General features: G+C 34.7%; 1 protein-coding gene across 3 annotated transcripts in view; it reads left to right on the forward strand.

Moving 5' to 3' along the window:
• The window catches only part of SCFD1 (sec1 family domain containing 1), a 133,322-nt gene that overhangs the window by 57,451 nt on the left and 48,149 nt on the right, over positions 1-27,722 (forward strand). For all 3 annotated transcript variants that reach the window (XM_030854715.2, XM_060294699.2, XM_060294700.2), the window contains 4 exons: positions 2,421-2,511; positions 3,456-3,529; positions 4,218-4,299; positions 23,199-23,295. In XM_030854715.2, the coding sequence (XP_030710575.1) occupies positions 2,421-2,511; positions 3,456-3,529; positions 4,218-4,299; positions 23,199-23,295 (344 nt within the window). The remainder of the gene's footprint in view (positions 1-2,420; positions 2,512-3,455; positions 3,530-4,217; positions 4,300-23,198; positions 23,296-27,722) is intronic.

Genomic DNA, 27,722 nt, shown 5'->3' on the forward strand with positions numbered 1-27,722 from the left:
CTACCTTTCATTAAAATTGGTTTTTGTGATAGGGAAACATGAAAATGTGATTTTCCTTTTTTGTTCCATGTTTGCCTTCATACAAACCCAATTTTAGATATCTGTGGAGAAAATACCTAAGCCTGAAAACAAGATTTATTCAAAGTACATTAGAAATAATAGGTAAAAAAATTTTAACAATTTGCCATGTGATTTATTATAGGTAGATATGCAGATCCATGTGTTGCTATGACCCCTTAAAGTTGAGGTACTTCATGAGCTTAGTAACTGCTATAAAAGTTATCTAGTGGTCATTATGGCTAGAGGAATCATTCTAAAAAACAAACAAAAAAATCATTCCTCTGAGAGAAAAAGAATGTTGCTCATCAACAATTATGGAAATACAATGTTATTTATTGTAATCTGGACTATTTCAACAGTTACTGTATCTATCTGTCTGTATATATATATGTATATCTCCCTGATATGGCTGTTCTTTTTGGTCTCATTTATGTTTAAAGAGAAGTAGGATATAGACTTGGTTCAATACAATTGGTTTTTTTGTATGCTTTATCTTTTTTTATTTATAACCTTTTTTTTTAAACACTGGAAAATCACATTGCTATAACAAAGAATTGTAGTTTCTCTGCAATGAAAAGTCACTATCTTTCTCTCTCTGACTAATGCAATTTTGGGTATTTTAAATTATTTTCTTCTCTTTGGAATCCTATATATAGTCTACATTTCCTTTTAGAATGGTAAAGTATAAGAATTTACATTATTTATAGAGGATGCAGGATATTTTAAAGTTAATTTTAAATTTCACATTCCCTAATAGAAAAACAAAAGCTTAAGAAAACAATTTCTTTATTCATATATGGAAATTTTGAATATTTTCTTTAGACCATATGTTTAGGAACAACTTAAGAGGTCAGTTGAATAGTAAGAACTTTAATTTTTTGTTTGTTAGGTAGGAATAGCCCTCACTCTGAATGTCATGCTACAATAGCAATGTGGGCACAGATGCTGGGAGACAGCATAGAGTTAAACAAGCTACTTAAATCTCTCTGAGCTTCATTTTCCTCATCAGTGAAATGTGGGATGATACTTCTACCTATTGTCCTATTTCAGGTTGTTGTGAAGATTGACATAATGTAAAGTAACTTGCCCCAAATCATCCAGCTTTCATTGGTAAAACCAGGTATAAAAACCAGTTCTGGCAGATTCTAAAGTCCCTGGTCTTAGCTGGCAGTAGTGTATATGTACCCCACCAAGACTGTGGTCAGAATTAAATGAGACAATAGAGACAGATTCTTAGCATAGTGTTTGTCATACAGTCAGCACTCAATAAATACAAGCAGTTATTATCGTCTGTTAGCCCTGAGACCTAAACACACTAGAGATTTTAAGGATCATTTAGTTCAACCAGCACATTTTACCTGCTCACAGCTGTTTTCTGACAACATAGACTCTGCTGGACCTCCGTTAGGGCCCGCAGTTGTCATGTAAAACTGGACTGTGTTTCTCAAAATCCTTTCAGGAGCTTTTGTCATTTCTGTGCTGATCATTAGTGAAGTGTTATCAAGTGTCAGCGTGGAGGAAGGGGGACGTGACCCTTTCTTTCTTAAAGGAGAAGAAGCTGGCCTCCCCTAAGGCTGTAGATGAAAAATACTCATGTTATAGCACAGGGAGATCAGCTCGGTGCTTTGTGACCACCTAGAGGGGTGGGATAGGGAGGGTGGGAGGGAGATGCAAGAGGGAAGGGATATGGGGATATTTGTATACATATAGCTGATTCACTTTATTATGCAGCAGAAACTAACACAACATTGTAAAGCAACTATACTCCAGTAAAAATTAATAAAAACAAAACAAACAAACAAACAAAAACTGGGCCCATGTTCTATTTTTACCAATGGTGGTCTAGATATTGAATTTACAGAATTAAAAGATTTTTTTCACAGTTACAGTTTTTTTCACAGCATGTAATATTTTTTAGTACATCTTTGTAGTTACATGGACCCTTTGACACTATATGTTAATTTGCCTGGTAATATTTAATTGATGTTTGATATACTGTGGTTTCTCTTACTTTGTTTTTCAGTCACTTAAATATCTTTTTATTTTTTCTAATAATGTATAGGTGAAGAGAAAATGATACAGTTAATGAAAAGAATAGAAATAAAATTTAAATTTGTTTATATATATAAGTATTATGCATTTTAAAGAAATAGTATTTACAATGTAAATAGATATCACAAGGATATATAGTAGTATTTATCCTAAATGTTTTCTGCCTGTGTTATATATAATATACATTGAAATTTAAATGAATACATTTGAAATAATAATAAATCCTCATTGTATATATTTCAAAATTCACACAAAAATCAATCTTCTAATCTCATACTTATAGTTCCTCTTGTGCAATACTGTTTCAGTCCATTCCCAGAAGTTGCAGAATCAGTTCAGCAAGAACTAGAGTCTTACAGAGCACAGGAAGATGAGGTTAAACGACTTAAAAGCATTATGGTAAGATTCTGTTTACTTTCTTGGAAATATAGGGAAGCAGAAGGACATCTGGAGGGGGAAAGAGGTTAACTTTTTTTCCTTACAAAAATTCAAGGCCATTCATTGCTTTAATAACAAAAAAATATATTCCCAACTTACATAAAAGATCTTTTTTAAAAAGAAATCTAAGTTCTAAGGAGAAGAGTGGACTCTTTAAAAAAAATAATATGAATTTATGATTTGAAAAAATATATAATGTGAGTATATTTTAGAGATATATGTTCCGGTGCTGCTCATTTTACTATATTTTTGATCTAGCTTCAAATTTCAGCTGTACTGTTAATTACTGTGTGACCTGTGGCAAGTCTCTGGGCCTACTTCTCTTTTCTTTTTTTTAATAAATTTATTTATTTTTGGCTGTGCATGGGCTTTCTCTAGTTATGGCGAGCAGGGACGACTCTGTTGCGGCGCACGGGCTTCTCATTGTGGTGGCTTCTCTTGTTATGGAACACGGGCTCTAGGCGCATGGGCTTCAGTAGTCATGGCACGTGGGTTCAGTAGTTGTGGCTCGCGGGCTCTAGAGCGCAGGCTCAGTAGTTGTGGTGCATGGGCTTAGTTGCTCCGCGGCATGTGGGATCTTCCTGGACCAGGGCTTGAACCCGTGTCCCCTGCATAGGCAGGTGGATTCTTAACCACTGTGCCACCAGGGAAGTCTCTGGGCCTATTTCTTTATCTGAAAATGCCAGCTGGTCCTTTTTTTAGTCATCCAACCATTCATTAGATTGGTGGTGACTAGAACTTTTCTATAACTGTCAAAAATGCAGATGCTTGCTCCTTAGAAGGGAAGAATTATTATCCTGGGTGACCAGAATCATACTGTTTATCAGTGATCTTAGGAATATATTGATTTTCATGCTTGGGCTTGGGATTTCTGAGTAGTTACTGGGACCGTTTTTTCCTTCCAGGGACTAGAAGGGGAAGATGAAGGAGCCATAAGTATGCTGTCTGACAATACTGCTAAGTTAACATCAGCCGTTAGGTAAGTAGGCAGTTTATCCTCTTTGAAATCTTTCTGTTGATAAGAATTTATTTTGGAGGTTAAAAAATTGATTAATATTTTTCATGATAGGAAATAATAGTAATAGCATATACCTTTAGACTAAAGAACTAAATTGTGTTTTTAATATGTTCAAGCTGATTTAAGTTCCCTCCTTTTCATATAGCAGATCATTTGTTCCTTTTACTAGTTAGAATTGTATAATGGGGGTAATTTTGCCACCGAGATAGTATCGCTGATAAAGTAAGGTGAGTTATTGTTAATTTTATCATTGCTGCTATTACTTTATTAGCTAAAGTTTAAGCGGTATCTTTTTCATACTTTAAATGCCATCAAGGAGAGAGAGTTTCGTGTTTTAGAAATTTCACATTAATCTGATTTTATTCTAAACCTCCAAATTTTGGAATCAGAAAGTTAAATGGTAGAATAATGATATTTGGGAGGCAGGTTATTTTAAAATAAGAAGCATTTCAACTGTATTAAAGTGGTAAATACTGTATGTGTTCAAGCCTGGAGATTAAGTTCAGTTGATAGTTTAACATGTAATTTTGTCCCTGTTTTACTGTTCCAAGTATCCTCAGAGGAAGCAACCAGGTGTGTGTTTTATTAAAATTTATGTCATTTCCTTAGAGAATTTAATGGTTAATTTTCAATTTTTTGATACTTGTAGTTCTTTGCCAGAACTCCTTGAAAAAAAAAGACTTATTGATCTCCATACAAATGTTGCCACTGCTGTTTTAGAACATATAAAGGTAAATTTAGCTTTTCCTTCCCCACAATATAGCTACTATTTTTGTAGGGTTTTAGACTTTGTAAGATTCTTTCATATTCATTGTCTTGTTGAGCCCTCACTGTAATGTTAAGAGATATAATTATTGAAGGCAGCATTATTACCTTCATTTTTGCAAATGAGGAAACCCATCCAGGAAGATTAGTGATTTGTCCAAGGTTACATGTTCAGTAAAGAGAAGTTAGCATCTGTGATATTTTTATTACGTTTTATTGTATTACTTTGTTAATAGTAGACCTGTATCTAAACATCAGTAATACAGATTTAGACATCCCTTTTACTATAGTACTATCTAAAATATCTATTAATAACATCACTTCATTATGTAACTTGGTTCTGATCTTTTTAGTTTTAGATTAGTCTGTTAGCATTATTGCTTCTTACTGTTACCTGCTATACTGTGATTTTGAAACAAATGTATTGGATATTCTGTATGTTGTTATCATAGTTCTTTTTTCTCATTACTTCATTCATGGTAACTCTGTATCAGCTGGACTTAATCCATTCTTCAGTATTCTACTGTCATTTATTCTCTGGACATGGAACTGAATTCCAGTGACAGATTGATGATATACTAGAATGTGGCTATTACTGACCCCACTTTCCATTTGAGATGATACATTTGAAAAAGCAATGTAAAAAAGCTGAATATGCTTGCTTCCTGTCCAAAGTATTGATAACAACTTGGATTTATGGAAAAGGGGATTAAACATTTTTCTTTCTTAATGATTTAAAAAGCCTTAGAGCATTAGAAAGAAGCTAATATAGATAGATAATGGACATTGTACAGCATAGAATTTAAACCTGCATAATTTCTGTTAAGCTGACAGCCCGATTTTTTTTCCCCCACATCTTGATAGTGATGCTTGCTATTTTCATGTACCTACAGGAATAGAAACATAATTGAGCAGTCTATAGATGATTTCACTTCCATATGTTGCATCTCTGTAAAGTGGGAAAATGCTGATCAAATTTTTTTACCTGAGATCATTGTCTCCTGTGGAGATAAGACATATAACCGGTAAAATGCAACAAAGAGCTATATTGAGAATTTACTTCACTAGGAAAGTAAAGGCTTTGCTTACAAGCCTAAATATGAAGACTGTGAATCTAATATAAAAAGTTAAACAAAAATGTATTGCATTAAAACAAAATATAGGTTCTGCTTTACATCTACTGAACTATACTTATGTAATCAAGATCTTATGATCCATTAAACAAATGTTTCTTGATTACATGCTGTTTATGACAGTTGTTAATAGTCCTGTATGTACCTTGAGATTTAAACTGTTCCGTGGATTTTTTTGACATATAGTTTTTTCATTAATTTTTTTCATTATTAAATGTTTATTAATACTTATATTTTACTTTCTGACTTCAGTTCTCACAGTTGTAAAACCAGGAAAGTGCCAAGCTTAGCTTCTACTTCCAGACTGAATTGTGTAACCCAAAGTAACTAATTATCATACCAATGGAAAGTGCACAGTTTCATCTTATTCATAAAACTTTACAAACAGTATCCTGCCCCAAATTTATATGAATATACTCTAGGTCAGAGACTAGAGCTTATGGTTTGAGAAAATTCTGGTTAAAGTAATTTACTTACTCAATTATGTTAAGTGGCTCTGTAGGTGTTGTGCTGGCCCTAGAGATTCTGTAATAAACAGGACAGACAAGTTCTTTGTTCTCTTGGAGCTAATATAGTAGTGACAACAAGCAAAGTAAGCAAATTAGAAAACAGGATAACGTCAGGCATTTAGGTGATATGAAAACACCAAATTAGGGTGATGTGATATGATAGACACTGGCTCAGAGGGCTGTTCTAGAGTAAGTGAAATCACCATCAAAGGAAATCACCTTTGATAAGGTGGTGTTTTAATTGAGACCCAAATCACACGAAGGAGCCAGTTAGTGAAAATTTCAGGGCCACGTATTCCAGGCAGAGGGACTAATATGTGCTGCAAAGGCCTTAAGGCAGGAACAAATTGCTTTGGAAGACCTAGAAGAAGTCTAATGTACTTATAGTGAGGAGAGAAAGAGTGATAGACTATGGGGTCAAGAGAAATAGGGATTTAAGTATGAAGAGGTTAATGCCATGATCTGATTTATGTTTTAACAAGAGAATGGTCTGAGCTGTGTGAGGGATGGGTGAGTTCTGGAAGTAAGTGGAGAACTGGAAGATGGCTATTATACGTGACTAGGTGAAAAATGGTGTTTTTTAAGGCAAAATTTAAGGCATAAATTAAATGCTTATTTATGATTGTATATAAGTTTTCGAGAATCACTTTGTCCTAATAGATGCCGTCTGTCTGAGATACTTTAATAAGCCACCATGCCTGACCCAAAAATTCTGCTTTAAGACCTGGTTGCTTGGCTCTCTTTATAAAGGAACTTGTTTCTTCCAGGGCTGCTAATTGTCTGGCAGAGCATCTTATGCTAAGAAACTAATTTGTCATTCAGGGTGTTAAATACTTGTATATAAAATCTACATATTTTGGAATAATTTTTGTGCTGTAACTCAAGGAAGACACCATATTCCTAGTAGGATCTGATATAAAGAAACTATAAAGGACATTATATATAAGGTCATTCACTTGCAGAGGGAAAATAATGTCATGTATAGAACACAGTATTCCTCATTGGATCATTCTAGGAAACCCAATTAATAGTAGAAGTTTTTTTTAAATCATAGATAAAGGAGCATATTTATTTTAAATATTTACATATAAATTATAGTTGTATTTAATAAGCCACATACTCTGAGTTATTCTGATATAAGAAATTCTATTAGAGCTTCCCTGGTGGCACAGTGGTTAGGAATCCGCCTGCCAATGCAGGGGACACAGGTTCGAGCCCTGGTCCGGGAAGATCCCACATGCCGTGGAGCAACTAAACCCATGCGCCACAACTACTGACCCTGCTCTCTAGAGCCCGTGAGCCACAGCTACTGAGCCCGCACGCCTAGATCCCATGCTGTGCAACAAGAGAAGCCACCCAGTGAGAAGCCTGTGCACCACAACAAAGAGTAGCCCCTGCTCACTGCAACTGGGGAAAAGCCCGCGGGCAGCGGGCCCAATGCAGCCAAAAATTAAATAAATAAATAATAATAATAATAAAGAAATTTTATTAGTATAGAAAAATTGGGATGTCTTCTGTGAAGAGTCCTGTTTTAATGTTAACCATCTTTCTTAAGTTATTCTCCCTTGTCAAAACTAGCACATAAATGCTATTGTTTCCATTTTTTCTCATTACTTCTAGTTACAGAATTTTTCTTACGGTTTTTCATAATTATTAAATTTCCAGTTTTAAAATATTTACTTTTAAGTGGCATGTTTATTTGTGCCATTATTATGTTACACCATCTGCCCCTGGCTATATAATGTTAATAATAATTAAAGAAGTATTTTTCTCCATTATCTTTTTTTTATTTTTAATTTTTATTAAAGTATAATAAAAGTATAGTATAGTTGCTTAACAATGTTGTGTTAGTTTCTTGCTGTACAGCAAAGTGAATCAGTCATATGTATACATATATCCCCTCTTTTTTGGTTTTCCTTCCCATTTAGGTCACTACAGAGCACTGAGTAAAGTTCCCTGTGCTATACAGTATGTTCTCATTAGTTATCTATTTTATACATAGTATCAATAGTGTATATATGTCAATCCCAATCTCCCAATTCATCCCACCCCCCCATCATCTCTTACTCTTTTCATTAGAATTTGTTGACCACCTGAGCTTTATTTACTTCTTTGTAAACATTAATTCACCTGAGTAGTAAATACTTATTATTAGCAAGAATATTATGACTTTTAATGCAGAGATCTCAGAACACTTCTCTTGGTATTTGTCTTTATTGCAATTTTGCATATTCTTTTGGAGTGTTTAGATTATAGCTCCTTCTTACATTTCTTTAGATGGTTTTCTGAAGCAGAATACTAGAAGAGAAGTCCTGGCGGTTATCCAGTAGTTGATGTTTCAGTGGAAAGATAGAAGGAGCACAGCAGTTTGTAACAAGTTTGGCAAATATTATCATGTAAATGTATTGATATTCTAAGGATTTTAGTGGCTTGGGTAGTTAACATTGGTCTAATAGATTAAATTGTTGAATCCTCATTTGTTTAAAGTAAACCTTATCTTTTGCAACCTCTTTAGCAATTTTTTCATTTCTAATACAAATAAGATTTTCCCCCACTTGCTGGTTATTACAGAATGGATTCTGAGATTACTTAAATAATTTGTAGACAAATTTTAATTTATTTTAATTATTGTTGTCTCACCTGCATAATCACACTGAATTAATTACTCTCTAGCTTCAGAAACCTAAGAAAAGGAAAAGTTACCTAGCTGTAAGTCACAGTAGATGAGAGAGAAATGGCATTATATGCTCTTTCCCCTAATGCTCTTACATCTGAATGCTCCTTCCTAAGGTAACCGGCAAAGAATTAGCTGTTAATAAGCTGTTGTGGATCAAGGCTTCATTGGTGCTGAATCTTAATTTTTGTTCCTCTTGTGGAGAAAGTTAAGAGGTACTGAATTAGATCTAAACACATCATCTGGTCAAGCAAACATGTACTGCCTTAGGTCTACACTCTGAACAAGGTTTAGCCCTTGCTAGCGATGCTAGCTTTTAACTGGAGCCCCTCCTTCAGGGGACTAATTTTTCTTTGGTTCAACTTCAGTATCTTTCTTAGGGGAAAATAAGCTTTCAAAATAAAGTAGAAACTGAGCTGATCTTCACTAGTCAACACATCAAATTAGCTGATGCCCTTTATTCCCTTGGTAAAACAGTGGTTGCTGGCCACATTATTGACATGCTGACATTTGACAGCTAGTATGTTGGTAAGTTGAATTTTCTGCTTACCAAAAAGTTATTTGTATTTGATTCCAATCTGTTCATGTCAATGGTATGAGTAGGAAAAGAGGATTGTTTCTATAAAACTAAGTTACATGCCTTAGACTCAATGAAGATGGTGATTTAATTATTGCTTAACTTAGTAGCAGGTTAAAAAAAAAACACAGAAAACCTGTAAGACATTAGAAAATCTTGAAAAACACTAAAATTGCTTTGTAAATGTTTATAAATTTTTTTATTTCACTTCAAAGAAACAAACTAGAAGTTGTAGGTGATCCCTTATAGGTATGCATTATACAAGAAAGAAAAAAATTTCAGTCAGTGCACCTCGGTACTCAAGGGAAAGGTCTTGGATCTACGTCAAGATTGACAGACAATTATACATTTTAGACCTTAAGTTAAAAGGTAGTGTTTAAAATGTTTATATACAACACAGGTCCTTTTTTATTCTTTACATTAACTGACTTTGATTAACTGATCACTACTCTCCTGATCACAGTAGGGAAGAAATTTTACTGTAATATAAATCAGAACATTTCTCTGCCTGGATTTTGACTGATCTCTTTTAAATGATCTCTTGTCCAGTACACATACCAAGTGAATGTTCATATGACCTTGGTGTCTTTTCTTCAAAGCAGGGAAAAATATATGTTGTAGCAGGAAGTCCCCAATGGACATACTGTCACTATCTTCTACCTCTTTTCATCCCAATTATTATTAGTCACTATAAGAACTTAAAGTTTTCTTTACTCCAAGTATGACCAAAGACAGCTCTTGAATGAGTGAAATATCCTTCAGTTTCTTACTCACTATGAATTTCTGGAGGCTACTTCCACATCCTCAAAAAACAAAGTATGAAATTACCTTTTCCTAGCTTTTTGCTCTCACTTTTCTGCCATCTGTTTTCATGAAGATGAAGCATTGTCATTTAGCAAGACTCAGTTTAATAGATTCGTAAACGTTAAATTCATAGAAATAAAGACTTCTCAAAACTCAATAAAGGGGGCTTCCCTGGTGGCACAGTGGTTGAGAGTCCACCTGCCGATGCAGGGGACACGGGTTCATGCCCCGGTCCGGGAAGATCCCACATGCCACGGAGCGGCTGGGCCCATGAGCCATGGCTGCTGAGCCTGCGCATCCGGAGCCTGCGCGTCCAGAGCCTGTGCTCCATAACCGGAGAGGCCACAACAGTGAGAGGCCCGCATACCGCAAAAAAAAAAAAAAAAAAAAAACAATAAAAGGAAAATGAACAACCCAATTTTTAAAAGGGTAAAAGATTTGAATAAAGATTTGACTAAAAAAGATACACGGGTGACAAATAAGTTCAGTGCCAACAATCATTAGAAAAATACAACTAAAACCATAGTGAGATACCTCTATACATCTATTAAAATGTCTAAAATTTAAAATATTGATCCTGCCAACGTCTGGCAAGGATGCAGAAGAACTAGAACTCTCATATATTGCTGGGAGGAATGTAAAATGGTACACCCACTTTGGAAAACAGTATCTCTATTCCTTAAAATGTTAAACACAAACCCATTATATGCTCCAGCCATTCTACTCTTAGGTGTTTACTGAAGATAAATGAAAGCATATACGTTCATTGTACATGAATATTTATAGCAGCTCTTTGTCATAGCCCAAAACTGGAAACAACCCAAATGTCTATCAACAGGTGAATTGAATGAACAAATTATGGTATATCTATACAATGGGATATTCTACAATTAAAAGTAAGGTACTATTAATACATACAGTATGTATTATTGGATGAATCTCATAGTAATTGCACTGAGTGAAAGATGAATCGATGAATCTCAGAGTAATTACACTGAGTGGAAGAAGCCACACACACACAAAAAATACATAATCTATAATTGTATTTACATAAAATTCATTAAAATGCAAGCTAATCTATAGTGACAGAAAGCAGGACATAGAGAATTGTGTTGGAGGGCCAAAAGGAAAGAAGTACATTGAGAAAATTTCCTTGGGTGATGAATGATATGTTCAGTGTTTGGATTGTGTTCATGGTTTCATGGGTATATACATATGTTAAAACTTAACAAATTCTGTGTATTGTATGTCATTATACCTCAATAAAAGTGAAAAATTCAAACAAGGCTTAGTGGTCATCTATTTCAGGTCTTTTACAGATAAGAAAACAGATTCTAATTAAGTCATTGAGAAAGCCAAAGACTAATTTTGGTAATGTGGATTTTTGGCATTGTGTTTTAAGTGCCACAGAATATTAAGAAACAGAATATGCTACATAATTTGTGAGTGGGTAAACCCGGGAGTTTTTTACAGACTTTTCCCTTATAGGAATATGCAGTAGGTTAAATGCAGAGAGTAGAAGCAGAGTTGAGATGAACAGTCAAATGTTTAAAATAAAAGGAGAGGACAGATGCATTCCTTACTTTTTAAAATAGATTTCTCACATTTTATTTATTTATTTATACCTTGACTTGTTCTACAGAATTTGAGGTCACTTACAATGACAACACATAGACTAGCAGAATAGAGAATAATTCATGAGCACCAGGGATATACAAATCAAAGTAGAAAGTAAAAAATCAAACATAGCCCTTATAATTCCTCAGTCCTGTAGCACCCACTTTCCAAAGTCCTTCACGAACCTCCTGTGGAACTAGGATTTTCAAGATAGAAGGAACCGTGGGACAGAGTTTTTAGTAGATTCCACAAATTAGTGAGGTTTCTTCCTTGGTGAAATAAGGTTAAAAATAAAATTTTCTGTATCCGCCTCTTGGAGATTCATAATGCAGTATAATATACACATTTTATTTTATTTTTTAAAATTTATTTATTTTTGGCTGCATTGGGTCTTCGTTGCTGCACGCGAGCTTTCTCTAGTTGCGGCAAGCGGGGGCTACTCTTCATTGCATAGCATGGGCTTCTTATTGTGGTGGCTTCTCTTGTTGCGCAGCATGGGCTCTAGACGCGCGGACTTCAGTAGTTGTGGCTCACGGGCTCTAGAGCACAGGCTCAGTAGTTATGGCACGTGGGCTTAGTTGCTCCACGGCACGTAGGATCTTCCCAGACCAGGGCTCAAGCCTGTGTCCCCTGCATTGGCAGGTGGATTCTTAACCACTCCGCCACCAGGGAAGCCCAATATATGCATTTAAAAAACTTATTTAGCCAATATTTCTCAAACTCCGTTGACTTTGGAACACCTCTAGGGATTATTTCTTATAACCAACTCTGAGAACTAGCATTCTGCAGAACATGTTTTGTGAAATATTCTTCATTTAATCAGTGAAGGAAATAAGAAAAGAAAAGGTTAAATGTTCCCTAGTTAATGGCAGAGTTGGAACTCAAACCTGGAACTTTTTGTATTTTGTCTTGTTATCTCTTTACCATACCATTTATCATTGTTATTCAGTTTCAGTCTGGTTCAGTTTATCAAGTAAAGTCAAGAAATGTTTCATTTAAAGAAATGCCTTAAAGAATTTTGCATTCTTTTACCTGACTGCTTCTGATACTGCCATTTTTGCTTTCTTTTCTCTATACTTATTGATCACCTACAATGTACAGTTCTGTAGATGGTTCTTATTTTAATCGAGTGAAAATATTTATACCCTGATTGTTATGTGAGTACTAGAGTACCTTTAAAAAACATGTATTTTAAGATACTATGTAAATGAACGTGTTTTTACTACAGTGCCTTATAGAGTGCTTTACACTTCACAAATATTTTATTATCAAACGTAGCATCCTCAGGTTATGATTGTTGGCTGAAAAATATGAACATATGATGTATTTTTTTCCTTTTAAAGAGAACAAACTTCTTTTGTGCACTTGTATATCAGATAATTTAACATAATAGATATGTTCTCTCATTCTGCAGAGGAAAACTCAGAGGTACTGGAATCTCAGAGGTACTGAGTACATGACTTGAGACCAACTGCCAGAGCCTGAACTTGAACTTTGGCTTTTGACTTTTAAATCCCATACTCTGTCTACCGTGCTGTAGTTCCTTAAAACATAATCACCAAAAATGTAATGAGAATGGTTTTGCTCTTTTATAATCCCTTTAGAGTAACCATGGGTTCAAAAGTAATGTAAACAAGCAAAAATTAGAAGTAGGGAACCCCAGTTGTCTTATTAAAATATTTGACCATTCAATGTGTTTATTCATTCATTTTAAAAATACTCAGTTGGCCTAGCCTTTTATGTCCATGAATGCTTAAATAGGAAATGAAAATTTAGTGAACTTTTAAATTGTTTCATAAAACAAGTATACTTTTTAAAATAACAGATTTGTTTTAAAGGTCAGTTATGTTGAAATACCAATAAATACCTCAAGAAAAATTCCATGCTAGGGTTACTTATTGACTAGTAGCGAACATGAATACATACAAATATATGTATGTATTATATACTTTGTGTATTCATTGTCAATGTAAGACTACACTCAAAGCTATCTTTTTTTTGAAGCACATGCAAAATCATCTCTCTGTTGTTTTCCTTTGGTTTGGGTTATTTTATATAATATCTATGGAGAAGTAAAAGTGAAAGGTGTTATTATTCAAAGCTACACAAATCTTCCCAAGGTATTGCAAACACTCTTTATTAAATGTGCCCCTTTCTTTTGTTTTACATTAGATGCATGTCTTTTTTGGCTTTAGTTTTTTTTTAATTAATAGACTATTTTTTTAGAGCAGTTTTATGTTTGCAGGAAAATGAGTGAAAAGTACAGAGGATTTCCATGTATCTTCTTACCCACCTGTCCCCAGTTTCCCCTGTTATTAATCTCTTGCATTAATGTGGTACATTTGTTACATTTGATAAGCCAATATTAATACATTATTAATACCAACTAAAGTCTGTAGTTACATTAGGGTTCACTCTTTGTGTTGTACATTCTGTGGGTTTTGACAAATGTATAATGACATGTATCCATCATTACAATATCATACTGTTCAACTGCTCTAAAATCACCTGTGCTCCACCTGTGTATCCATTCTTCCCTCCCCCCAAATCCCTGACAACCACTGATTTTTTACTGTCTCCACAGTATTGTTTTCCAGAATATCAGATAGTTGGAATCATACAGTATGTAACTTTTTCAGAGTAGTTTCTTTTATTTAGTAAAATGCATTTAAGACCGTTCTGTGTCTTTTCATGACTTAATAGCTCATTTCTTTTTATTGCTAATTAATATTCCATTGTCTGGATGTACCATAGTTTATTTATTCATTCAGTTATTGAAGGGCATCTTGGTTGCTCCCAACTCTTGGCATTTTTGAATAAAGCTGCTATAAACATCCATGTGATGGTTTTGGGGTGGACATAAGTTTTCAGCTCCTTCTGGTAAATATCTAAGAGCGTGATTGCTGGATCATATGGCCAGAGTATGTTTAGAATTGTAAAAAACTGCCAACTGCCAAACTGTCTTCCAAGGTGGCTGCACCATTTTGCATTCCCATCAGCAGTGAATGAGAGTTCCTGTTGCTTCATATCTTCACCAGCATCTGGTGTTGCCAGTGTTGGATTTTAGTCATTCTGATAGGTATGTAGTGTGTCTTTTTTTAATATATGATGTCCTGTTTTTTGTACATACTTTATTTTTATTGAAGTATAGTTGATTTATATACAATGTCATTTTAGTTTCATGTGTACAGCACAGTGATTCAGTTATATACACACTGTTTTTCAGATTCTTTTCCCTTATAGGTTATTACATGTACATACTTTTATTATTTACTTAATTTTATTTATTTATTTTATTTTTGGCCGCTCCGCAGCAGCATGCGGGATCTTAGTTCCCTGACCAGGGATCGAACCCACGCCCTGTGCATTGGAAGGGTGGGGTCTTAACCACTGGACTGCCAGGGAAGTCCCAAGTGTGTCTTATTTTAATTTGCATTTTTCTGATGTCATACAGTGTGAAGCATCTTTTCATACACTTACTTGCCATCTGCCTGTCTTCTTTCGTGAAACGTCTGTTCAGGTCTTTGGCCCATTTTTAAATTGTATTTTGTTTTCTTAGTGCTGAATTTTAAGAGTTCTTTGTATTGTTGGGGGGGCGATTAGAATCCCTTAATGGATGTGTCTTTGCAGTTATCTTATCCCAGTCTATGGCTTGTCTTCTCATTCTCTTGGTAATATCTTTCACAGAACAGAGGCCTCTAATTTTAATCAAGTCCATCTTTTTAATTATTTCTTTCATGGATCGTGCCTTTGGTGTTCTATCTAAAAAGTCATCACTATACCCAGGTCATCTAAATTTTCTCCTGGTATCTTTTAGGAGTTTTAGTTTTGCATTTACATTTAGGTCTGTGACCCATTTTGAGTCAGTTTTTCTGAAAGGTGTTGGGTATGTCGTATTTTTTTTGCATGTGGATGTCCAGTTGTTCCTTCACCATTTGTTGAAAAGACTTTCCTCCTCCATTGAATTGCATTTGTGCTTCTGTCAAAGATTAGTCAACTGTATTTGTGTGAGTCTGTTTCTGTAGTATCATTGATATGTCTGGGTTTTTTTCACAAACACCACACTGTCTTAATTATTGCAACTTTTAAGTTAAGTATTAAAATCAGGTGTTGTCAGTCCTCCATCCTTTTTTTTTTCCTCCTTCAATAATGTGTTGACTATTCTGGGTCTTTCCTGTCTCCATATAAACCTTAGAATGAGTTTGTCAATATCCACCAAATAACCTGCTGAGATTTTGACTGGAATTGTGTTGAATCTATAGATCAAGTGGGAAGAACTGACATCTTGACAATAATGAGTCTGCCTATTCATAAATAAGAACTATCTCTTCATTTATTTTTTGAGTACTAATGAAAATGGTATTTCCTTTAATATCAAAGTTCAATTGTCCATTGCTAGTATATTGGAAACCGGTTGACTTTTGTATATTAACCTTGTGTCCTACAATCTTGCTATAATCACTTATTAGTTCCAGGAGATTTTTTGGTGTTTCTTTGGGATTTTCTACATAGACAGTAGTGTCATCTGCAAACAAAGACAGCTTTATTCTTCCTTCCCAATCTGTATGCTTTTTATTTCCTTTTCTTGTTTATTGCATTAGCTAGGACTTCTAGTACAAGGTTGAGTAGGAGTGTGAGAGGGAACATCTTTACCTTGTTCCTGATCTTAGCAAGAAAACATCTAGTTCGTTTGCATTGTATTTTCTGGAAGAGATTGTAGAGATTTGGAATGATTTCTTTCTTAAATATTTGGTAGAATTCACTAGTAACTCACCTAGACCTGATGCTTTCTATTTTGGAAAGCTATTCATTATTGATCAATTTCTTTAATAATATAGGCCTATTCATTCCATAAGTGAGTTTTGATAGATTGTGTCTTTCAAGGAATTGGTTCATTTCATCTAGGTTATCAAGTTTATGGGCACAGAGTTGTTTAAAATATTTTTATTATCCTTTTAATGTCATGGGATCAGTAATGATGGCCCCTCTTTCATTTCTGATACTATTTATGTCTTCTCTTCTTTATTCTTAGTTAACCTGGCTAGAAGTTTACCAATTTGATTGATCATTTCAAAGAACCAGCTTTTGGTTCCAGTGATTTTTCTCTAGTGATTTCTTGTTTTTAATTTCATTGATTTCTGCTCTGATTTTTATCATTTCTTTTCTTCTGTTTACTTGGATTTAATTTGCTGTTCTTTTCCTGGGTATATCTTTTGAGAGTTCAACACATTAGTGAGATAAAACTAAATGCTTCTGAGAGTTATGATAAAATAAGATAATAGTTTACAGGTGCCATATAAACCTCTGTTTTCTCCAGAAATATTATAGATAAAGCACTTTTTTGTATTTCATTATAATAAGGTTGCTAATATTAGTATTTTAATATTTGTCATCTATAAAGATCATTTCATATACATTTAAAATTTCTTATTACATAGATCATTTTTGTTAGAATTTAAATTTTTTAGTAGGAGTCAATATATAAGATAAATTTATAGATTAAATAAACTTGTTTTCTTATTCTAAAACAGATTTAAGTCAGCTTCCACGAATAGCACATACAGCAAAAATCATGAAGTAGAAACTCACAATAGTTTCTATATAGTTATAATTATAATTCTCAAGTTTGGCTTTGAATTTTCTGGCAACCACAGTAAAGAGATACAATTAAATTCTTGAAAATTTTCTCAGAAAGAATTTGTTTTTTATTCTAAGCAAAGTGTTCCTTAATATTATGTTACAAAAGACATTGTTCATATTGGGCATTATCTAGAGTAAATTTAGTGATGTAACAATGCAATATTTTAATATCAGTTACTGTCATGGATTTTACATGGCAACTTAATGAACGTTAAGGGCATAATATTAAAATATAATTCATTGAGGGCAGTTTTATGAGTGACCAATGTAATAAAGTCTAAGTTTATACCATTCTAGTGTTTTTTTTCTTACACTAAGAATAGAATTTTTAGTATCTAAAGTGGAAATATTTTGCATTCTTTAAATAATGTAATAATATCACTTTTTTAAATTGGCTGGATTTACATAGCAGAGAAGTTGAGGTTACACCTTCTGATTTGGGCCTGGAATGCTAGAAAGTCAGTGTTCTTGGTAGAGAGAAAAATGCATATATTTGGAAATGAGATAACTAACTAGTAAGGTTGATAACCTATTGTAGAAATTGAAGATCCTAATCAGGTTCCTCACCTTGACAGTATACTGTCCCATCTCTGCACAGAAGTGAGGTAGAAGTATAATGATGAATTTTATTCAAGATTTCTAAGTCACTGTGGCATATGAGCAAATGCTCCAGAATAAATATTTTCAGCCAGCTGTGCTATAGAACACCTTAAATATTTTCATGGAACATCCAGTTTTAGTGCAACATAATTTTTCACATTAGCAAACCCATATAAATCCACTGGCATGAAATGCAGCAAAAAATACACCTAAATAACTAAAAATATATTAACATGCTATTGTGTTATATTATGAAAGGCAATTGAGTTTTAGAGAATTCCAGTCATCTTGCGGGGCACAAGCCATAAAGTAATGAACAAATAGCTTAGTATAATCTAGACTTTATACTCTAGTGACATACAGACCACAGACTATTATAATACAGCATACAGAGGCCACTCACCTGGAGGAAGAATTATCCAAAACAGCCTTGAATGATGATAGGAACTGCACATTTAAAAAAGAAAGTAGAAACAAGAAAAGGCTAGAGTATAAAGGATCTTCAACTTAAGATTAGGTTATATCCTAAAAGTATAGTTCTAAGTTCATTTTAGCTTAAGGATATACTTTCCTATAGACATTAACATGGCAGATAGGTCCCTGTCCTACAAACCCTATTTAATTCATAATCTGGAATGTTTCAAATGTTGTGTTGCAGCAAAGAAGAGTTTATCATCCCCTCTCTCTCCTGTAAGAAGTACTGGTAGAAGAATATTGGGATTCTTAGTAGTGAAAGGAAGTAATAACTGTCTAATCCCTTCTTGTCTTTGCTTTTACTGCTGACTAGGGAATAGAACTGGCGCTTGGAGAAGAAGGAAGGCCAAGAAATACCACTCTAGTCTTTGTCATCACCTCAGTCTATGACTGAGGCTGTAGCTAGCAGTGAATAGGGAGTCCCAGAGTGGTGGTGCCTGTAGCTAGGATAAACAGAGGAATGGTAAAAGAGAAGGAAAAAAATCCCCCACAGTTGTAGGAAAGAAAAAGGAATTCCTTTCATGTCCTGTATGGATCATCAATAAATCTTCCTACGTAATGGGTTCTCAAAAGGCAAGAAATGCATACTACTTACACATCCCGAATGACTTGAGGGTTTTTAGAAGTGTCCCTTCTTTTGTTCTTTTTAAACCCAGTAGACTATTGGCTGTCACCAGTCAAAAAATGCCATACGCACAGACATATACATAACACTTTACACTTTATTTCAAATTAACAAAATTATAAACACAGTTACAGGTAAATGACAATTCAGTACATTTAGTTGGATAATATATATAAAATGCATATATGTGTGGTTAATTTGATGTGAATGTTGACACAGTGCACTGAGAAATGAAAAACATCACGCTGATTGTCCACTGATAACTCTGAAATTGGGAGAAAAACACTAGAATTTTTTTTTTTTAAATCAGATTCTTCTCTTAGCTCTTCTAAAGGGATTTTTAGGAAATTCATAGCTCTCAGAGTTTGTATTCACTAGATATAATTTGTATTCCATATATAGTCCTTTATTTTTCTGAAATATTCCCTTTTTGATAATTTATTCTTGATATTTATTGAAGCTACCAAAAGTCTGTTTATTATCTTGACCTTGTTATTTTGTTTTATATTTTTAATTTGTCTATTTTCCATGTAACTCTTGTTATCCAATTTTTGTCCTCCTTTGAATCCATATTGTAGAAGAATAATCAATCTTTGGGACAGAAGTTGTTTCTCTTAGTATTTTCCCTTATTTCAAGAAAGTGAAAAAGGACCGACCTATAGATATTATGTCTCTGGACAAAGTAACCTTTTACCACATATACGTAAATTATGTGTATTACCAAAAAACCCCAAATATATACTAATTGACACATATACTTTCTTCCATAAAGCATATACAAAGGAAGCAATAAGTTGTTCTTGAGGAAAATGTAATTTTCCCTACTCTTTATCTGTGGTGTACATTGGAGTCTGACCTGGATTTGAATCTCAACTCTCTACTACTTCTACTCTGGTAACCTTGAATAAATTTATGTTTCTTTGTGTCTGTTTCTTCATCTTTAAAACGAGACTAATAATTCCTAGCTCATAGTGTTATCTGGAGAATTAAATGAGATAGTCTAAGTTTGTAGTTTTTAAACACTGTTCTCTGGTACCCTAGAGCTCAATAGAGACATTTAATGGGTCACTTGTATCTTTATGTTTAGGGTTCTACAGAAGATTTGGTTTGAGAAAGAGGGTCCTGAGGTTCTCTGTTTAAAAACATTTGAGGGCTTCCCTGGTGGCACAGTGGTTGAGAGTCTGCCTGCCGATGCAGGGGACACGGGTTCGTGCCCCGGTCCGGGAAGATCCCACATGCCGCGGAGCGACTAGGCCCGTGAGCCATGGCCGCTGAGCCTGCGCGTCCGGAGCCTGTGCTCCGCAACGGGAGAGGCCACAACAGTGAGAGGCCCGCGTACCGCAAAAAAAAAAAAAAAAAAAAAAAAAAAATGTTTGAAAGCCATAGCTGTAAGTAAAGTGCCTTGCACATAATAGGTACTGAACAGATACTACTAGTTCTTTCATGCAGGTTAGAAAATCTCCACTCCTTTCTCTCCCACATGAGGCTCCCTTCCAATCAGTATATTGAAGTGCTATGTTGTTTTTCTTCAACTCCTTTATTGAGATATAATTCACATACCATACAATTCACCTATTTAAAGTGTACAATTTAGTGGTTTTTAGTATATTCACAGAGTTATGCAGCCATAATCACAATGCAATTTTAGAACATTATCATCACCTTCAAAAGAAACTCTACCCATTAGCAGTCGAATTAACTTGTTTTTGAATTGTTTCCATTGTTAATTAGAAGTTAAACTAGGGGTAAGTTAACACATCAAGAAGAGCAAAATGAATCTAATGTCTGTACCTCCATAAGTCAGTGAACCATGTTTCTTCATTGATTTATGTAGGTACAGACATTAGATTCCATTATGGCATTTAGCCTACTTAATTTTATATATTAAGTCACTAAAGACTTGATTCTTTACAGTTTTCACTTCTAGAAGTTCATTTATCTACTTTTATAACTTTTAAAGATGACTACTTGATCTGTATATCCTGCTCTTAGCTTAGACATTCAACAAATATTTTATCAAGTACTTGTTATGAGCCAGGTGCTGTGTTAGACTCCTAGGGTTAAACAATTAATTAGACACACTTTAAGGAGTTCACAGTTTTAGAAGGGTAACAGGTAAACCAAAGACAGTAATGTGGTGTGATTATTATTATGGAGAAGTGTACAGAGTGCTGTCAGTACACACTTAAGGGATTAATAAATTCTCCCAGTGAAGAAGATTGGGGGAGGGGCAGGAAAGGGAAAGAACAGAGACTGAAGAGTTACAGAGACGCTGCAAAGAGGCTGGACCTTGAAAAATGAGTAGAATTCACTGGGCAGGTGATGGAGGAGAAATACATTCTAAAAAAGCTAAGAGTGTATAACCCAAGCCTAATCCTTGAGGATTAAAAGCATACATTACGTTTATTGAAAGTCAGTGAGTTAATTGATGTGACTAGAGGGAACTGAACCTAGTGAATAGTGATAAAACAGAAAAGTTGGCTGGAGCAGATTGTGAGGGCCCGAAAGTCAGCCTAACACCTTATTTTATCACCTTCCCCCTTCCATTCCTAGCTTTACTCTACAGATAATTAGCCTTTCCCAATCTAATATTTATGTTAACATAGTTCCTACTACTATTATCCTAGTTCCCCAGGAGTTATCTTTGACTTTTTTCACTAGCTTCCTTCCCATATACATTCTCATGTTAATTATTAAGTATCTGTCTCTTCCTTTCCATTCACACAGTCACCACCATTTTCTCTTTCCTAGGATCTCCTTTCTATTTCTTTTGTTCATTTTTGATATTACATTTTCCCATTCCTAGGACTTTACCTCTCATCTACTTCGTTATTCAAAGTAGCTTTATACAGTAGTTAAAATGGTTCCTGTATCAGGGAATCTGAAGAATATGAAGAGCCATTTATAAAAAGGAAAACTCTGACAGAGTTTATTAACTCTTATCTAGACTTCACTAATAAGGAAGTTCTCCATGTACTGGTTATATTGAGTGAAAACAAGGGACAGAAGAGTATAGTATATTACCTTTTGTGGCAGAAAGCAGAGGGATCTTAGGGTATAGATACTATTTGCATAGAGAAAGTGAAAAACTATAGGAGAAATAAAGAATATCCAAAGAAGCAGGTGGAAATTAGGTGGAAAAGGACAGGAGTGAAGACAGGTCTCAATGTATTTACCTTTTCATGTTGTTTGGATTTTCAAACGGAATATTTCATCTGTTTAAAGCTCTGGCCTTGTGTGCCACTGCAGGGGAGTGGGATCGAGGGACTCTGGTTGATTGCCTGTTGCCTCATATATGAAATCACTCCTGAGTCTGCCACTCAGATCTGTCCACTCTGATTATGCCTTGGTATGATCCCTTTAACTGAAATGAACTCTGTCTATCCATGTCCCCAAACCACTTTCAAAACAATTCAAAACTCATCGCTTCCTTCTCCACAATTGGTTAATTATTTCATTCTGTCATCTGAACTTAATATATTTATTTATATTCTATATTTACATTTTGGTTCTTTGTTGGTATTTCATAAGTATTCTCATTTATTTCATGAATGGTTTCTACTTAGATTGGTAATACCTTCAGTAGTAAAGCATGTTCTTTTCTCTCTTGTCTTATTTGAAGCATAATTTAATAGATACTCGGTAATTTTTATTTACCTCGGATTATCCTAACATGTTAATTTCATTTGGATAATTTTAATCAACAAATTTTAAATTAGAAAAGCTGCCATACAGAAAAACTAAGTTTGACTACTTTTCCATTATCTAAACTTCAAAGTATTAAGTAGGAAAATATTTTATTTAAAAACCATTGAAAATAATTAGGGTAACTTTCTGGTTAAGATGAAAATATCTGAATTTACTCACTAAAAAAGTAAACGTAACACGACCACTTGATATTAATTTGCATGTAATACAGTGTTATTTGTATGCTAGTTACTAATTAATACAATAATTGAGATTTGTGTGGTTTTTTGTCTTTGCTAATATATGACATGCAGAGTTAATTCTGAATTTATAAGTAAAATATGATAAATATAATAGTCAATCTATCTTTTTTTATATTAACAATGTCAAAAGTAAGAAACTTTAAATTCTACTAGGAAATGAACATTTGTTTTTCAAATTGATCATAGAAACTTGTAAGCTGAGAGTCCTTTAGTATGTTTTTATTACTTGATGTATTCTAATCAGACACTTATTTTGAAACAGGCAAGAAAATTGGATGTATATTTTGAATATGAAGAAAAAATAATGAGCAAAACTACTCTGGATAAATCGCTTCTAGATATAATATCAGACCCTGATGGTATGTACCATGAATTTGAGGTTAATGTAAGTTTTACTTCTGATGAATCCAGCATTTTCAATTTGAGTAAAATCTGAATAGAATCATTGTTTTTCTCACAATCTTTGCTATTAATGAGATAATTAAATGAGCTATTTCCTGTTGAGAAATTTGTAGCATAGCAGTTACTAAGGTAGAAAAATGATTTACATTTTATTTTATTGAACTTTTCTTTGATGGTATGTAAGTGCTTTTTTGGGGGGAGGGAGGTATTTAAGCACTTTTTATATTCATTTGTTTAAAGTGATATATTTAAAGCTCAATTTCTGCTGGCTCCAGGAAGATTTGAAGGTAAAATATTCAAAGCCAGCATCTCTAAGTGATGCAGTTTCTAATTACTTTGGTTTCACCCTAAAGAGTTTCCTAAAACGATGTATCTAAAACTGAATTTTGTTTTAAATATTTAGGGAATTCACTTTTCTTTAAACACCTTTATTGGAGTATAATTGCTTTACAATGGTGTGTTAGTTTCTGCTTTATAACAAAATGAATCAGCTATACATATACATATATCCCCATATCTCCTCCCCCTTGCGTCTCCCTCCCACCTTCCCTATCCCACCCCTCTAGGTGATCACAAAGCACCGAGCTGATCTCCCTGTGCTATGCAGCTGCTTCCCAATAACTATCTACTTTACATTGGTTAGTATACATAAGTCCATGCCACTCTCTCACTTTCTCCCAGCTTACCCTTCCCCCACCCCGTGTCCTCAAGTCCATTCTCTACGTCTGCGTCTTTATTACTGTCCTGCCTCTAGGTTCTTCAGAACGTTTTTTTTTTTTTAGATTCCATATATATGTGTTAGCATACAGTATTTATTTTTCTCTTTCTGACTTACTTCACTCTGTATGACAGTCTCTAGGTCCCTCCACCTCACTACAGATGACTCAGTTTCATTTCTTTTTATGGCTAATATTCCATTGTGTATATGTGCCACATCTTCTTTATCCATTCATCTGTTGATGGACACTTAGGTTGCTTCCACGTCCTGGCTATTGTAAGTAGAGCTGGAATGAACATGGTGGTACATGACTTTTTTTTTTTTTCATGTATGGCATTTATTATGTTGAGGTAGTTTCCCTCTATGCCCACTTTCTGGAGAGTTTTTATCATAAATGGGTGTTGAATTTTGTCAAAAGCTTTTTCTACATCTATTGAGATGATCATATGGTTTTTCTTCCTCAATTTGTTAATATGGTGTTTCACATTGATGATTTGCATATATTGAAGAATCTTTGCATCCCTGGGATAAATCCCACTTGATCATGGTGTATGATCCTTTTAATGTGTTGTTGGATTCTGTTTGCTAGTATTTTGTAGAGGATTTTTGCATCTATATTCATCAGTGATATTGGTCCGTAATTTTCTTTTTTTGTAGTATCTTTGTCTGGTTTGGGTATCAGGGTGATGGTGGCCTTGTAGAATGAGTTTGGGAGTGTTCCTTCCTCTGCAATTTTTTGGAAGAGTGTGAGAAGGATGGGTGTTAGCTCTTCTCTAAATATTTGATAGAATTCACCTGTGAAGCCATCTGGCTTTTGTTTCTTGGATGATTTCTTGCATCTTCTCGATCTTTGCCTCCATTCTTTTTCTGAGGTCCTGGATCATCTTCACTGTCATTATTCTGAATTCTTTTTCTGGAAGATTGCCTATCTCCATTTCATTTAGTTGTTTTTCTGGTGTTTTATCTTGTTCCTTCATCTGGTACATAGCCCTCTGCCTTTTCATCTTGCCTATCTTTCTGTGAATGTGGTTTTTGTTCCACAGGCTGCAGGATTGTAGTTCTTCTTGCTTCTGCTGTCTGCCCTCTGGTGGATGAGGATATATAAGAGGCTTGTCCATGACTCTTTGAATTATGGTTTTCCCAGGGTATGTGTCCAGTAGTGGGATTGCTGGGTCGTATAGTAGTTCTGTTTTTAGTTTTTTAAGGAACCATCATACTGTTCTCCATAGTGGCTGTATCAATTTACATTCCCACCAACAGTGCAAGAGGGTTCCCTTTTTTCCACACCCTCTCCAGCATTTATTGTTTGTAGATTTTTTGATCATGGCCATTCTGACTGGTGTGAGGTGATACCTCATTGTAGTTTTGACTTTCATTTCTCTAATGATTAGTAATGTTAAGCAGCCTTTCATGTGTTTGTTGGCAATCTGTATATCTTCTTTGGAGAAATGTCTATGTAGGTCTTCTGCCCATTTTTGGATTGGGTTGTTTGTGTTTTTGATATTGACCTGCTTGTAAATTTTGGAGATTAATCCTTTGTCAGTTGCTTCAATTGCAAATATTTTCTCCCATTCTGAGGGTTGTCTTTTGGTCTTGTTTATGGTTTCCTTTGCTGTGCAAAAGGTTTTAAGGTTCATTAGGTCCCATTTGGGTTTTTTTTGTTGTTTTTATTTCCATTCCTCTAGGAGGTGGGTCTAAAAAGATCTTGCTGTGATTTATCTCATAGAGTGTTCTGCCTATGTTTTTTTTTCTAGGAGTTTTATAGTATCTGGTCTTACATTTAGCGTTTTAATCCATTTTAAGTTTATTTTTGTGTATGGTGTTAGGGAGTGTTCTAACTTCATTTTTTTACATGTAGCTGTCCAGGTTTCCCAGCACCACTTATTGAAGATGCTGTCTTTTCTCCATTGTATATTCTTGCCTCCTTTATCAAAAATAAGGTGACCAGGGCTTCCCTGATGGCACAGTGGTTGAGAGTCTGCCTGCCGATGCAGGGGACATGGGTTCGTGCCCCGGTCTGGGAAGATCCCACATGCCACGGAGCGGCTAGGCCCATGAGCCATGGCCACTGAGCCTGTGCGTCTGGAGCCTGTGGTCCGCAACAGGAGAGACCACAACAGTGAGAGGCCCGCGTACCGCAAAAAAAAAAGAAACAAAGAAGGTGACCATAGGAGCGTGGGTTTATCTCTGTGCTTTCTATCCTGTTCCATTGATCTATATTTCTGTTTTTGTGCCAGTACCATATTGTCTTGATTACTGTACCTTTGTATTGTAGTCTGAAGTCTGGGAGCCTGATTCCTCCAGCTCTGTTTTTCTTTCTCAAGATTGCTTTGGCTATTCAGGGTCTTTTGTGTTTCCAAACAAATTGTGCAACTTTTTGTTGTAGTTCTGTGAAAAATGCCATTGGTAGTTTAATAGGGATTGCATTGAATCTGTAGATTGCTGTGGGTAGTACACTCATTTTCACAATGTTGATTCTTCCAATCCAAGAACATGGTATATCTTTCTCTCTGTTTGTATCATCTTTAATTTCTTTCATCAGTGTCTCATAGTTTTCTGCATACAGGTCTTTTGTCTCCTTAAGTAGGTTTATTCCTGGGTGTTTTATTCTTTTTGTTGCAGTGGTAAATGAGAGTGTTTCCTTAATTTCTCTTTCAGATTTTTCATCACTAGTGTGTAGGAATGCAAGAGATTTCTGTGCATTAATTTTGTATCCTGCTACTTTACCAAATTCATTGGTGACCTCTAGTAGTTTTTTGGTAGCATCTTTAGGATTCTCTATGTATAGTATCATGTCATCTGTAAACAGTGACAGCTTTACTTCTTCTTTTCCAATTTGGATTCCTTTTATTTCTTTTTCTTCTCTGATTGCTACAGCTAAAACTTCCAAAACTATGTTGAATAATAGTGGTGAGAGTGGACAACCTTGTTTTGTTCCTGATCTTAGAGGAAATGGTTTCAATTTTTCATCATTGCGAGCGATGTTGGCTGTCCGTTTGTCATATATGGCCTTTATTATGTTGAGGTAATTTCCCTCTATGCCTACTACCTGGAGGGTTTTTATCATAAATGGGTGTTGAATTTTGTTGAAAGCTTTTTCTGCATCTATTGAGATGATCATATGGTTTTTATTCTTCAATTTGTTATTATGGTATATCACATTGATTGATTTGTGTATATTGAAGAATTCTTGCATTCCTGGGATAAACCCCACTTGATCATGGTATATGATCCTGTTAATGTGCTGTTGGATTCTGTTTGCTGGTATTTTGTTGAGGATTTTTGCATCTATGTTCATCAGTGATATTGGCCTGTAGTTTTCTTTCTTTGTGACATCTTTGTCTGGTTTTGGTATCAGCATTATGGTGACCTTGTAGAGTGAGTTTGGGAGTGTTCCTCCCTCTGCTGTATCTTGGAAGAGTTTGAGAAGGATAGGTGTTAGCTCTTCTCTAAATGTTTGATAGAATTTGCCCGTGAATCCATCTGGTCCTGGGCTTTTGTTTTTTGGAAGATATTTAATCACAGTCTCAATTTCAGTGCTTGTGATTGGTCTGTTTACATTTTCTACTTCTTCCTGGTTCAGTCTTGGAAGGTTGTGCTTTTCTAAGAATTTGTCCATTTTTCCACGTTGTTCATTTTATTGGTATAGAGTTGCTTGTAGTAATC

Source organism: Globicephala melas, chromosome 2 (assembly GCF_963455315.2).
Source record: "Globicephala melas chromosome 2, mGloMel1.2, whole genome shotgun sequence".
Taxonomy (NCBI): Eukaryota; Metazoa; Chordata; class Mammalia; order Artiodactyla; family Delphinidae; genus Globicephala; species Globicephala melas.